At 37.7% G+C, this 15,823-nt stretch overlaps 1 protein-coding gene across 1 annotated transcript in view; it reads right to left on the reverse strand.

The window, feature by feature from the left end:
- Positions 1-15,823, reverse strand: part of LOC136867136 (zinc finger protein 652) — a 65,657-nt gene that overhangs the window by 18,591 nt on the left and 31,243 nt on the right. Inside the window, exon 4 of the mRNA XM_067144245.2 lies at positions 6,576-6,734. Within this exon, the coding sequence (XP_067000346.2) occupies positions 6,576-6,734 (159 nt within the window). The remainder of the gene's footprint in view (positions 1-6,575; positions 6,735-15,823) is intronic.

The following is a 15,823-nucleotide window of genomic DNA, read 5'->3' on the forward strand; positions in this document are numbered from 1 at the left end:
GACAGGTTCAAAAGTGTGCTCCTGTTTTCATTTATATGATTATTTTTGTTTACGCTTGTTGTGTTCTGGATCAGTGATAAGTGATCCATTTGGTAATTGCGGTGAATTTGTATAATTTTACTGACGACACCAATCAAGGTGAAATTTAAGACAATGTCTGCATACTGTGAATAAGCAAGGAGGGGAAATATATCTAATTTTTACATTATTAGATCGTACATATATTCATATTATGAGAGATTAATACATGCTGAATAAGACTGATTGAGATGACTGTGTACATGTTTGCCAACCAGTTTTCATTATAGAAAACTTCTGCTATTAAAGGAACTAGATATTACCAAATAACCCTAAAAACATTTGCATAGAGACATCTATTGAAGGACGAGAGATACTAAACATGATGATATCTGCACTGTTTATCACCAGGGCTTATAAATTTGGATTTAAGTTTCTGGAAACGCATTAAAATTAACAGCGCAATTAAAGTTACAAGTGCATTTAGGTAACTCATAGGTAACTGTGGTGTACCACGAAACTGGCCATGATACCATGATCAATAAAGGCTGATAGAAAATAATAATATTATGCCTGATGATTTTATATTTGACTTGCGACCTTTACCGGCATCTCTGTCTTATGTTATTGGAGTATTAACTGAGTATTCACATATTTAAATATTGCTCCGGCCACATAATTCTAAGCATCGGGTCACAAGTCATACAAAGTTTCCAAACTGGAATAATATTTATGAACATAAGTTCCAACATATGGCATATAATCATTTCTCAGGGTAAAAATTTGCTTCGTTGTTCCCACATGCATTAAATAAATCGCGGATTCCGTTGAAGAGTCGCCGACCGTTAAAACATTCATACCATTTCCTTATGTCAAAAGAAATTATCCGAACCTCACCTAAAATTCAGCGTAAGCTAACTCAATAATTCCGTATACTATCCTACTACTACCTACTTAAAGAATAGAAATGCAGTATCAAATCTATATCTAATTTATTAGCATGCTAATGTATAATAAAATTGAATAATATATATTCATTGGCAATAACGAAAGGAAAATCATAGAATTATAAGTATCATTCTCAAAAATGCTTGGTTTCCGGGATAAACATATTTGAAAGAACTTTAAATCTTCAACATATTTGCTTACATATTTGTTAAATATCAAATTATACCATATCTTCCATGATTAAATTCATATAAGGGGAAAAATAGGGATCAGAACTTTATTAAACCAAAGAGGAGTGGAATATCTTTCTTTTAATGTTGTTTGGGATTTTCTTTGGGGCATAAGTTAAGTTTCATTTTGGTTTTCGGTCCATTTGACCAAAATATACTTGGACACATGTTTAGATTCATGTTTGGATTCTTGTTTGCGACTCACCACGTTACGAGATAAGCTTTAGCATGTTTAAATATGGGTTCAAAACACCCATACAGTTACCAATATTCCTATCATAACCCAAATGAATAAACTAAATCAGTACATCACCATATGTACAACACAAACCAAATAAATCTAGTACCGAGTGCCATAGATTTGACGGTACGTCATTCTAATCTGCGAAAATCGTGCCAAACAGTCCTATTCATGTGCCAAAATATTTACATACTCCCAAATATTTCTTCGCTGTGCCATAATTTCGATAAAGCAAACCGTTCTCCGTATAAGCGCTAACGTGCTGACCTTCAAATACGTAAATGTGCGAGATTCCTTTCTATTCCCAAATATATATAACGTAATGCATATCAAACACGTAACCTCTCCATATCCTCCTCCGAAAGTTACAACGAAACACATACAGCTTGGCTCGAGACATGTATTCAACTCAACATGGCCTATATTCCTTACTTGCAGTGCTAACCAAAATCTAAATATAATATGTAACACAGGAATTCGCATTTCAGTTATCTATCCCATTCTTAAATAACGAACAGAAACATATCTCCTCATTCTACTTATAACATGCCACATTAACAATTCATATCCTTTATATATATTCCTCCATAATTAAAATATATCATCATTCAATTCCACTAAAATAACCTCTGTGTTACGGACGCAATATTCAATAACCTGATTATTCTCTTATACACTGCAACTTCGTAATATTTCAAACACTTCTTTTCCATATTATTATCGTACTGGCCATGATTGGTATATATATTGACCTGAAGTTCTAGGTTACGTCTTATATCTCGCTTATATTTATATATCCATAACTGGTTAAACGCTTCACGGTCTACACGTATTAATTGGCACAAAACATGCACAAATACTCAATCAGATCTAGTTTCAAATAACCTTAAAATTATCACATTAGCATTGCAGTTATATAGCATAAAATAGCACATTTCATCGGCTAATAATTGGCATTTATATTCATATATCCTTTCATTGGCACTTGATCTCATATATCTAGCACTCCAGTACACCTATAAATATTTTTCATCAATTGATTTGAAATTTATTACGATGCAACTCATAATACTTATCTCGTAACGGGATTTTGCCGCTGGATCTTTGCTGGACTACGGCATCTTGGAGTAGGCAACCACTGCGATCCGAAACTACGTCATCTGCGGCTTCAGCTTGGGTCTTGGCTTGAGCTAATCAGTCTTGAGCAAACATCCCTTCTGTTTAAGCTGAGTCCATCTTGTCACCAGTCATCATGCAATCATAAAAGAACAAATACATAGTAGAATTCATAGTACACTGGTGAATAATAGGCAATTCAATTCGCAATATTTGTTTTTGGAAACTCGAGTTGGACGAAAATATTCTTTTCTTTAAATTTATAGATTTCTCTAATTTGGCCTATTCCTTGCTCTTTCTTTTGCTTAAACAGATATTGTCTCCCTCCTGGAAACAACAAATTATGCCGCTATGGTACTAATTTCGGCAACGTGTAATTCGGCTGAAGCTTCCTTTCCGTTTCTGAATTCTGGCCTCACAGTAACGAATATTTCTTTCAAATCTACTCTTTTTCCGTATTATGTTCTTGCAGATATAGTCTTCTATTCTGTTAATATACTAATATTTTCGTATTTGACGTTGAGTTGATCCTTTTTTATAATCTTTCTATAAGCCGTGCAACTTCCCTTCAACTTGTAACTTTATCTTCACAAAGTAGTCAAGAATCGTTCTCTTTCAAATTTTTCCGTCCATCATTATTTAACTCTTGAGATTCTTTTCCCTTGCGGCTGGGCAATATCAATTTATTAGATCACTACTCTGTGTACTTGCACCTGAAGCTATTGTCCGCCAATCTTTGTCCACTGTATCTATTACATTGACGGCCGCTAATGTAACGTAATGGTACAATATCAAAGTCCTACCTATCTGATGAGCCAATCCATTTGAAGGGGGGCAGTGTAAGATGATGTTGAGATTGTCCTTGTTCTTTTACGTTTTCATATTTTTACCTCACCACCTCTTTCTTTGACCCGATCTTCCTACACTAATCTGCCATTGTGTTATCTTCCTTTTCGTGTTTCTATCTTTCTATTAACCCATTTAGTGCCAGACAAAAATGTAAAGATGAGGTCTAAAAGTACCAGGCTGTTTTAATGGAAAATGTAGGGTAAAAAAAAAAAAAAAAAAATCCTCTGTTTTTAAAGGTAAGAAAGAGAAACTTAAGGGGAGGTGTTAGCCCCTATACTAACAACGTTAAATTGCCATATTTTGTGACCCGTTTTCTCGGGAACCGTTAGCCCCACAAATATCAAATTTGGTATGCTCTTATGGTGATATCTTGTATGTACACTGAGTTTGTTTCAAGAAGTAATTACTGAATATGAAATTTTAAGGGATATTTTTCTGTAGTACGCAATTTTAGTAAATTTTTCATCAAAAATATATCTGTAAAATCTGTACAACTGCAAGATGGGAGTTAGGAGTAACTCAGTAGATTTATCATTAGTATCACTATGTATTAGCAAAAATTCATTTTTCTACGATGAGAAGTTTCTGAAAAAATGGGTCATTTATACAAAAAAAAAATTAGTTTTCAAAAAAATGAACTTAAAGTTTCAACATATATCAGCACATCCCTGGAGCATACTTCGGGTTGTCATCATCATCATCCTCATCCTCAGTCTTTATAAATTTCCTCTTGTGCTTCCTAGCTTCCTTAATAAAGTCTTTGATATCCTTATCAGCTCTTTTAACTCTAAAACTATCAATTTCTTTAAGCGCTCTCACAGTGTTTTTACCGGGTTCAACGTTTAAATGTTTCAAAACACATATCCTTCAAAAATTACCATCATTAAAGGTCAATACAGCAGCAGATACACCTGTGCACAGAGTTTCCAAGCCAATAAACACATTCTTAGGGATTAGAGTCCAAACAACATTGTTGAAAGACTCGCTGGGGTTTTACGTCTTGCCGTGCAAACATTTTTTTTTCAGCAAATTTGGATCATCAAGAGCTGATTGCATTATTCAACAAATCCAATGATACAACAATATATACATTGTGTAAATCATCTTCATCTTCATAAGAGTTCTCAAATGATAATAGTTTAAGTCTATAAGCACTTCCAATTGATTTGGGAGTTGTGTTTCTAATATCATGATCAGATGTATGGTCTAACCTCACATTTTCAAGTGGACTTCTATTATTGCACAAGACATTTTTTATTTTCCCTCTATCACCTTTCATCTTCTTGAAAATACCCTTTGGTTTTGTCATTTGAAGTAAACACGAAACACACGATATGAAAAAATAAGAATGTGAAACAACGATACCGCCAAAAAAATTGTCAGAGTTAAACAAAGGAACAAAAAAAAATAGCAAAGTCTGCATGTCTACTAGATAACTTACAGAGTAGCCAATGTGTATTACACCGAAAATAAAATGTCTCAACTCGAAAACATGAAGCATTTCATAATTATATAAGATACCTGAAGAGCGAAAGAAAAAGGCGGTGTGGCACCTAATGCAGCATGCTTAGTAAACGTCTATTTAAACAACTAGGAGGGTCGTTAGACGTAAAATTTTGCTTTGGACACGTAAGTGAGGTTATAATGGACACATAACACACAAATTTTGTTTTTTGATTTTTTCACCCAATTGGGCTAACACCTCCCCTTAATCAGGGAGTGAAAAGCATAGTCATCAAAATTCAGGATTACTTTCAGATCACTGTGAAATTTATTCCCCATGTTATTACCGTAATTAATTAAAATAATTTTTTCAGAAAAATTAAAGTTGGAAAATCTGATTATTCCTATTAACCACATCCTTACAAATGGAGTAAAAAATAACACTGGAAGGCACACGTATAACAGAAGAACCAAGAAATGCATTTTGCTTGTTCTAAAAATATCTGCAGGGGTGTCAAAAATTCAAAATTCTAAACTTTATCATAATGCAAAACTACACCAACAGTGGTAACCACGCAAGTAAACACAATTAAATGATGACAGTGAAAATAAACAGCCGTATAGCTAATGACTGGCGAGTCAAGTGCTGACCTCTTGGACTTTGTGGACAATGATTCCAATCTTGGTGACGAATCAAGTGCCGATTTTGCCTCGGACAATGAATTACCAGGGCGGAATGTGACTGTACATAACCAAGCAAGTGATAGTCATGATGATGATATTAATATTGACTGGAAAGAAAGGAATGCTGACGAGGACAATCCTGCACAGGAGCCACAACAGTTCCTGGTCTCATTAGTTCTTTCATTTCCTCCTCTCTTACACTTCGTCACCATGCCGAGCCAGGTGTAAACAAGTCAAGGAACTTTAAATATTGCTTGAGATTATCGGAAGACAGAAAATAAAAGAATGTTGTAAGAACATGGTAGCTTGAACTGCCTTTAACGGCCGTGCCAAGATGAAGTGCCATTTTCGGTCTAGACGGTTATCGAAGAATAAAGAAATGAAGCATCTCTCAGAGCGACGCTGGCAACTTTAGTTCATTTTTTGAGGATCGCTCACAGCGACTCTGGCACTAAGAAGGTTCAGTTATATGACTTGATTAATCACTTTTTTGATCCTTTCCTTCACTTATACTGACCTACTAGGATTCTTCTCTTCTCCTGTGTTTGTCCTATGTACATAGTTTTTACCACCTGTATTCATCTTTATCTTTTTGTCTCTTGCCTTTTGCTGTCTTTAACCAACTGAACTTCTATGCTACACTTCCCACATCATTAATGAAGATCTGTCAAGATGGCCTCTCAGTGAGTGTTGATGCCTGCTGTCTTGGTGAAGCTGAGAAGCAGAAAAGTAGAAGATGGAATTGATGAGGGAGAAGCCAATACATTTTTAGGTGAAAGTATATGAAGATGTCATTTCGTATCCTTGTCTCTTCTTTCTGTGGCTCCTTCTCACACTGATCTTGACTTAATTTTTAATGTATGTTGAAAGAACTTATTTTACCATCAACTCTCAAAGCAGCCTGATAATTTAGCATTGCACATTTTTCTGCAAAGTCCAAAAGTCGCAGACAAAATGATAACTGACAAATCTCCTGAAGTCTGTTCGTAAAGTGGTACTTGTTTAGTTCTAGGAGTGAGTTAAGAACGGATATTTCATATACTCACATCGCATACAGCCCCTTTCTTCCCTCCATGAGTGTCCATGTGTCTCTTGTAACTGAGTTTTGTCATGAAGCGACGGCTGCAAATATCACAGTTGAAACAGCCTGAACCACCATGATCTGTCTTACAATGCTCCTGAAGACCCTGGACAGAACTAAATCGCTATACGAGAAAAGAAAAATATCAATATAAGACATTTATTAATAAAACAAAGAATCAGAATTGTCTATTTTCATACCACACTATTTTGAGACAAGGTATCATTATTTTTTCCAGTATTACAGTGTTAAATGAAAATATATTGACACTACTGTAGCATATAAAATACACTGTTTCTATCACTTCGAGTCATAGCCTATATAGAAAGGAACATGGAAAGTAATACGTAACAGGATGAACATCTTGACAGGTCAGTGAGGGAAGAGGGAGCAACAGTAAGGGCAGATAATGACAAACACAAAAACATAAAAGGTCAAGGACATCCTCCGCATCTTCATACACAGCAGGCAAACAAAACCATCTGATTACCTTCCCATTTTACAGCATTATACAAATTAATTGAGAAAAGCTCATATTTTACAAGGAATTGAAATTAATATCAATTTGGTTGCTCAAATTGCCCTATCTGCCTTAGCCAATTACACTACCCAGCATGATTTTTGCGGCAAAGCATCTGGTACGTGATTTTAACTAAGTAGGGTCTCCTGATTTCAGAAATATCATTGGTTCTATTGTATCACATCTAGTTTTCGTGTTATTTTCCATTTACTGTCTGAAAATGTGTCATTGCGGCACAGTGCTGCTTTGTGATAACAGCGAATCAGCTGTTTGTGGATTCCTACAAGAGGAGCTTAAAGGCTGTACTACTTCACAACGGAAACATTCTCGCTTCGATTCCTGTGGCACATTCGGTTTCACTAAAAGAAAATTACAATATATCACAATGCTAACTGTTTTAGATAAAATCAAGTGTCATGAACACCAGTGGGATGTGTGTAGTAACTTGAAGGTGTGTGGTATTGTATTAGGACAACAAGCAGGCTACACTAAATTCCCTTGTTATTTATGTGAATGGGACAGCAGAGCTAGGGACAAACACTGGTCTACACCTTCCTGGCCCAAGAGACAAGTTTTGACACCTGGTGTGAAAAATGTTACAAATGTTACAAATGCTTCATTAGTTGACCCACAAAAAATTATTCTGCCACCGCTACACATCAAACTGGGAATCATGAAACTGTTTGTTGAGGCCTTGGACAAAAGTAGCCCCTGTTTCAAGTACATTGCAAGCAAATTTCCACATTTATCTGATGCAAAAGTCAAGGAAGGCATTTTTAATGGACCACAAATTAGAAAGCTTCTGAAAGAGAAACTTTGAACAGACGATGAATGACGTGGAACTTGATGCATGGAATTCATCATGTCATAATGAAGTTCCTAGGAAATGTAAAGGATGAACAATACTAAACAATATTGAAAACGATGTTGGGTGATATGAAAGAGTTGCATGGAATGAGTGTGAAACTGCACTTCCTTCATTCTCATCTCGATCAATTTCCGTAAAATCTTGGGGCTGTTAATGAAGAGATGGGAGAGAGGTTCCATCATGACATCAAGGAGGCAGAAAGAAGATACCAGGGGAGGTGGGATGAACCAATGATGGCCGACTACTGTTGGTATTTGAAAAAAAGACAAACTTGATGCAGTCAGATGCTGCGAAACGAAGTGTTCATTCCAAGCGAACATCTAGGACTGTTAAAGTTTATTTTGTTCACATTTGTGAATTCATAAAGATACTGAATAAAAGTTACATTGTTTGCTTGTAAATCACGTTTAATTGTCAAAATAAAATGCTTTCATTGCCTCAGAGTTGTTTGTTTATGTGTTTTTGTGTAAATCAGTATTATATTAAAATAAATGCTAAATATTTCATTGTAATTTTATACTCGATAATTATTCATTGTATATAATAATTCAAGACAATATTCAACTTTCAAAATATATATAATAATACAAACAAACATAAATATTTCCAAAATTATCAACATTTTTCAGTACTTTTTAAATGCAATATTCAGGTCTATCTCTTATTTTGATATACCTATTGCGAGAAAACGTGATGTGATACATAAAAACGGACAACGGATTCGTGTTCAGCGACCCAAAATTAGTTAAGATTACCTATCACACCTCTTGCCGCAAGAAAAAAGTTTGAAAATGCTGGGTTGTGTTATTAGAGTTAGCCTTGACTAGTTCTAAAATGCCCCGGCCTACTGTTAGAGCTGGCCTTGAGTAGTTCTAACAGAAATTTTAAAAAATTAAAAAAAAAATGGCCATTTCAACTTCAGTTGAGTCCTTGAATGTGTAAGAGTAGCATCCGTTATTTCTATGCTCTCTATGAGATGAGATTATGTGAATATGAAAATGGACGTTTCACCCAGGTAGCAGGCAAAAATCATCGCTCTTAGAGAACCTATTTCTATGAATCTTGTTGGTGTGGGAAATCTAGTTTCAAGAATTCTTATGATGATGCTTGTTGTTTAAAGGGGCCTAACATCTAGGTCATCAGCCCTAATGGTACAAAATGAGACGAAATGTAATGACAATTTAAAAGTCCAAAATCCTTCACTGACCAGAATTCAAAACGTAAGGACAAAGAATGAATGGATGGACGGATATGAATTTGAAACAATCAGTGGATCTGACCCAAAATGCCTCATATTTCCAGAAACTAGCATTACTGACCAAGAGACTGCTTCTAAAGCACAATACTGAATCGATGATGCTTGTAGTCTAAAGGGGTCCAAAATCCAGGTCAGCGGCCCCTCATAATGGTACTTATCGCTAGGAAAGTACAACCATGGTATTTGTCATGTTGCGGTACTGATCAAAAGTAGCATAGACACGCAGTATTCCACACATTATGGTACCACTCACAGGTAAGGTAATGTGCACATGTAACACACACCTATGGTGTTTCTCGCATTGCGGTATCATTTACAGGCAATGCAAACCTATGGTGTTCCTCACATAAGTGTACTAACCACAGGGACTCGGTACTATCCCATGGTGTTCCTCACATAGTGGGTACTAATCGTAGGCAAGGCAGAACCATGGTGTCACTCATATAGTGGTACTAATCACAGGTCCTGTAAAACCCAGCTGGAAGCACACACTGTCTCTGCTAATCACAAACCTATTGTGTACCTAACATAGTGGTACTACACACAATTAAAAGCGACCCATGGTGTTCCCTGCGTGATGGTACTAATTACAAGTAGTCTCATGGTTCTAATTTGATCATCCCTTGGTTGCCCCTTTTCGTCACCTCTTACGACAGGAAGGGGATACCGTGGGTGTATTTTTCGTCTGTGTCTCCTACCCACAGGGGGTTGTGTGTTTGGTCTGCGAGAGTTATTTCATTTTGCTCAAGTCCACCGGCAAGCCGGTTAGGACCCCCTGTATCTGCCACCTGGAATGCGCCACGTGGGAGTATTACCTCTCCGCTTGCTAAGCCAGCGTAGTAGGTTCATGGTCAAGAATTCTTACAGCTTATGGTGACTCTGGCTCATTGTCTCCGAACAGAAAAGGTAAATGTGGAAGAGAGTGAAAACCAACCTCCAGAAATGATAAAATCCTTCTCAGATACAGTAAAATTCATCCTCACAAGACAAGCAAGGACTTTTTTTTTTTTTGCTACGGGCTTTACGTCGCACCGACACAGATAGGTCTTATGGCGACGATGGGATAGGAAGGGCCTAGGAGATGGAAGGAAGCGGCCGTGGCCTTAATTAAGGTACAGCCCCAGCATTTGCCTGGTGTGAAAATGGGAAACCACGGAAAACCATCTTCAGGGCTGCCAACAGTGGGATTCGAACCCACGATCTCCCGGATGCAAGCTCACAGCCGCACGCCTCTACGCGCACGGCCAACTCGCCCGGTAGCAAGGACTTAGAGAGATTTATAGGTTGCTGAGGTTAACACTGATGCTTTAACAGCATAACGTAGGTTTCTTGATGCTGAGCGGAAGGCAAGAAAGAAAACAGAGAGGCAGTTCTTGGCATATGTCATGAAGAAAAAAAATGGCTTTACGTCGCACTGACATAGATATGTCTTATGGCGACGATGAGACAGGAAGGAGTTAGGAGTGGGAAGGAAGCTTTTATTATTATTTTTTTTTTTTTTTTTGCTAGTTGCTTTACGTCGCACCGACACAGATAGGTCTTATGGCGACGACGAGACAGGAAAGGCCTAAGAATGGGAAGGAAGCTATTAGCTTCACATCGCACCGACACAGATATGTCTTATGGCGACGATGGGATAGGAAAGGCCTAGGAAGTGGAAGGAAGTGGCCGTGGCCTTAATTAAGGTACAGCCCCTGCATTCGGAAAGGAAGCAGCCGTGGCCTTAATTAAGGCACAGCCTTTGCCTAGTGTGAAAATGGAAAAACACGGAAAACCATTTTCAGGGCTGCCAACAGTGGGGTCTGAACCCACTATCTCCCGAATACTGGATACCAGTACTGGTCGCAGTTAAGCGATTATTTATGTATTTATTTTGTTAGTTATTTAGTTAGTTAGCATATGCAAAGTACTGATAGTATGAAAAGTAACAAGGAAGTAAGTGTTGGGCCATGTGATCTGGCAACTACCTTGGTGGATCGGTATCTGATTAATCATCCCAAGTATGTAGTTTGATCACAGCTGTGGTAGTCTATTTCTAAAGTGTATACAAAAATCCTGGCATGTTAGAATTCTGGTAGCACTGTCACTGACTAAATTAACTACTCAGTCTTAGAGAATGTCTAGAAAGGTTTTGCTTCTGTTGCTAGATATCAGCACAATGAATATCAAAATTACAGTAACTGGCAGGCAACTGTAGAATATCAGCAACCCAGTATTTGAGGCCATTTTTCTCATTATTTGTATATAACTGCTCTTTTTTAATGCTCGTTTCCATAGTCTCATCATCAGACATCTTCTAATCCATCTCTCTCTCTCTCTCTTTTTTTTTTTTCCTGTCCAATGTTTAAACCTGCATCAACAGTGCATATCAAGTATATACTGTACTAGTAAGCCCTCGATATACCCTCAATGACACTGAATTTGTCTATTTGATCCTTTAAAATAAAATATTGGTAAGAAATCTGCTCCAATTTAATTGAAGGAAATTAAATGTATGGGAAGATTTGACAAATGAAAGCATATCTTCTCTATCTGTGTGTTAATATCTACTTTTTACTGTGAGGGAAAAATTACTTTACTAAGAAATGTTAACCTTAGGATCTAGAACTAAAATGACAAAAAATTAGTCCGAGTTCTTTGTTACTGTAAAGATGATCAACTGTGAAACTAACACACTCAGGAGTGGAAGGTACAGGAATAATAACAATGGTGATGATATTGGTTTGACATGCCAACAAATACTTTTATGGCTTTTGGAGACTCCAATATGCTAGAATATAGTCCCATAGAATTCTTTTACGTGCCAGTAAATCTACCGACTGAAGACTGGTGTATTGGTTCACCTTCAAATACCACTGAACTGAGCCAGGGCATTGAAGGCACAAGAATGGAGTGAGTGGTGGCAATTATCGCTTTACATGGAAATGAGATAATGATCTCCTCTTAACTTTAATCAGAAAAGAAGGAGGAAGAAGATCAACCACACAGAGAATGAAGGTTACTGTTAAAGAAAAAGAAAGGCTAGTTGAAAGGTTGAAAATGAAATTCCCTAGACCTCATGAACTTAATGCTATAAGGTCAAAGGAAAACAAGACTTGACTAAGGAATATCAGATACAAAAGATAACAGTGATGAGCCTAACACAAGTATGTGGAAGCAACACCAGACTCAGTTTGAGGCTTTATGGCTAACACACCATGCTTCCTAATTGAGAGCCCTGGTGAAGTCCAGGAGGTATGTGGTTAATTCAATAAAACTGAAAACCGACCAAAAATTGGCAGCACAATTCGTGTTATGTAGCTGTGAGGTTGCATTCGAGAGATGGTAGGTTCAAACCCCACTGTCAGTAGCCCTGAGGATGGTTTTCCATGGTTTTCCATTGCTTCCCATTTTCACACCAGGCAAATTCTGAGGCTGTATCTTAATTAAGGTCATGGTCACTTCCTTCCCAGTCCTATCCCACTGATGCCATAAGACTGTCTGAATCAGTACAATGTAAAACCAAGATAAACATGCGGATGATGAGGTACATCCTACGACACTGGGTAGGATATTTATTGAAGAAAATTTTCATTACATTATCTAGACAGGGAGAAACATAAACATTTACACTTAACAGATATAACTGGAGCATTTGGAGGTATGGTTTCCAGCATAACCTCACTACTGTCACTGTTGCTCCACAGTAACTTATTTCAAAATTACTTTCAGTAATGTCTAAAGCATTCAAATACTCTTCTAACTCATCAACATTAGCATCATGTCTTGTTGCCATTTCACGAGTGAGGCAGACACACTTCATAAAGTGTTCACCAAATTCAAATACTGATAACTCCAGAACAAAGCGTAGTGACAAACAATAGACAATAATGAAATCGCACCCCTTTCTTATCTTACAACTATCAGCTTCGACTCATCTCAAAGAAAGAATACTCTGTTTATAGTGCTTACTTAGGCACCTACAACAGGAGCACAATTGTGCTCATGGCAATTTTAGCAAGAGTCGGAAAGAGCATGATTGCGTTCCTTGGCTCACTATGGATTAAAAATACACCAACTGGAGCAACTTACTCAATTCATTGGGGTGACAAACATACGTATACTCCAGTGGCTAATTCTTTTTGCCTGAGGAGGAGGAAAGGTTGGTTACCAGATCCAGCGCATGAATAGCGGCACAGAACATTTTGATTGTAGAGCCATCAGCCTGGAGGCTGGAGCATGACTGTACATTGACTGGTGATAGAAAAACTGCAAGAAACTAATGACATACAAGCTGGGATGCCAGATGTCCTGATTTGGCAGGACATGCCTTGATTTCCTGATAAAATTTCTGCATCCGTCTGATCTAGGCAGCACTTGAAAAAAAGTCCTGCATTTAGAAAACGAACATCACTCTAATATCTTTGACAAGTAGCATTTTTCATAATTATGAATATTTATTTTAGTGTAAATTTTCATTTTTGCGACAGAGTATCTTTGAACTTTCACATATGGTCACAGTCTTCTTGAACTATAGAACAGCACACATCAAGTAGATTGATGAGCATGAAACTTTGAGGCGATAGTGTTGAACAGAAGAGAATAGAGTAGGACCTATCATCATCATCATCGTAGTCATCGTTGTCATATGATGCATATGTGGCAAAGGGAATGTTAACAAAAAGAAAAGCTAATATATACATTTACACATTCATGCCCGTATCCGAGTTATTGCCTATAGAGCGTAACCATGCTGTGGACCATATCCGAGTTAGCTTGGATAAGCGCAACCTTGAACTGGAGCCGTTTCTAGCAGCTGGGATCTATTTTGGTCACAAGCATGTGCGAGAGAGATGAATGCTTCTTGCTCACCAGAAACCACATGGCCAAGGCAATTTTCCCTCCCTATGCACTTTTTTGGTTTTGTTTCTGAAGGTAGCCTAGCACTGGCCCAACTAGCTGCGTAGTTGGTTTGTGATTGCACAAGCATGAATATAATCGCATTCTGAAGTGTAACCATGGTGAGAAGGGACAATATAAATGATGCAAGTGGTGTGAATTTACAAAGCACAGTTTTTCAGCTGCTTGAAAATTATCTTGGCCAGGGGTATACTGTACAGTCTATATGGACAATTATTACAATAGCGTTGGACTGGCGAAACAATTATGGCAACAGAACACTGCCGTATGTGGAACAGTATGGTCAAATAGGGGTGTACCAAAAGAAGGAACACCAGGCAATTCTCAAACGGGAGGGAGGGAGTGAACCCGACATACAAGTACAGTCACCTCTCTCTCCGACATCTCAGCTCCATCTACTTCATCAGCTCCAAGTCAACGTCTCACGATTTTGTCGCCAGAAAGGTCACCGGCCAAGGATCCACCATTTAGGTTAGATGGGTAGAGAAAAGAGCATATTCCACCATCAAATAAAGTCAAGTTCCCCTCAAGAAGGTGCAAAATGTGCTTCAAAAATAAAATTATTAGTGAAAAACGCTATCTTTGTGGAAATTGTGGTGTTTCCATTCACCCAGAAAAGTGTGACATTACCTACCACACCCTACAGAGATACTAGAGGACTTCATTAAGGTATGTGGAAAATTTTGTTTCCATATCTTGTTCAGTTTAGAACTTATTGTGAAAAGAATTTGTTGTTGTTTGCTCTGCCACTAACAGCTGGAATAGCTGGGCCAGCCCTTTAAATAGCCAGCTCAGATGATGGGTGTGAATGTGTTAAGACTAACTTAATATTTGAGATCTGTTATCCAGGTGATCACTTCTGGAGTTGCTGGATGTAGGTCATCCAGTGAACCAGAAAATGAATACAGGGGCATTCTTACATGATATGCTCAATGGCTTGCATTTCAGCACTGCAGTCACAATGGGAGTCTACCCAACCCCACTGATGTATAGCTGATACAGTTCTATCGGTCACACTTGATTCTGTTCAGCTTGGACCAGACAGCCCGGGGTAGACTGAAATCAGCTGGTTTTATGCTAGGAGGTGGTGGTGATTTTTGTTTTAAGAGGAAGTACAACAAGGTAATCATCCTCTCTGAACAAATTAGTGGAAAAGAAATTTAAAATAAAATATATATTCAACGAAAGAATTTAGAAATGTAGTACAAAATAAAACAAAAAATTAATGTATTAGGCCAAAAAATTACTAACAAATCAAAAGAGAATGTGCATTCCCTGGATAACAGTACACTTGTAATTTATATACTCTTGATTAATCCACTGTAAAACACAAAGCAGATGACAAGATCTGCAGTAGTCGCGTCATTGGCTAGTATGCGTTTCAGCGTTTCCTGCTGGCCGAGGCTCCGTCTTAGGCCAGAGAGATCGGCGCACTCTATGAGGATGTGGGCCACAGTGAAGTTGGCACCACAAGAACACACAGGGGGGGGTTCTTCCCTCTTTAGGAGATAAGAGAGCATAGATCGTCCATGACCTATTCTCAGCTTACACAATACTATGGCCTCTCTCTGTGAAGGTCGGAAAGAGGACTGCCACACGGTAGTTGTCTTCTTAACTGCTCTCAGCTTGTTGGAAGATTGGGTAGCCAGCCACTCTGATTCCCAGGAC

The sequence above is a fragment of the Anabrus simplex genome, chromosome 3 (genome assembly GCF_040414725.1).
Source record: "Anabrus simplex isolate iqAnaSimp1 chromosome 3, ASM4041472v1, whole genome shotgun sequence".
NCBI classification, from domain to species: domain Eukaryota; kingdom Metazoa; phylum Arthropoda; class Insecta; order Orthoptera; family Tettigoniidae; genus Anabrus; species Anabrus simplex.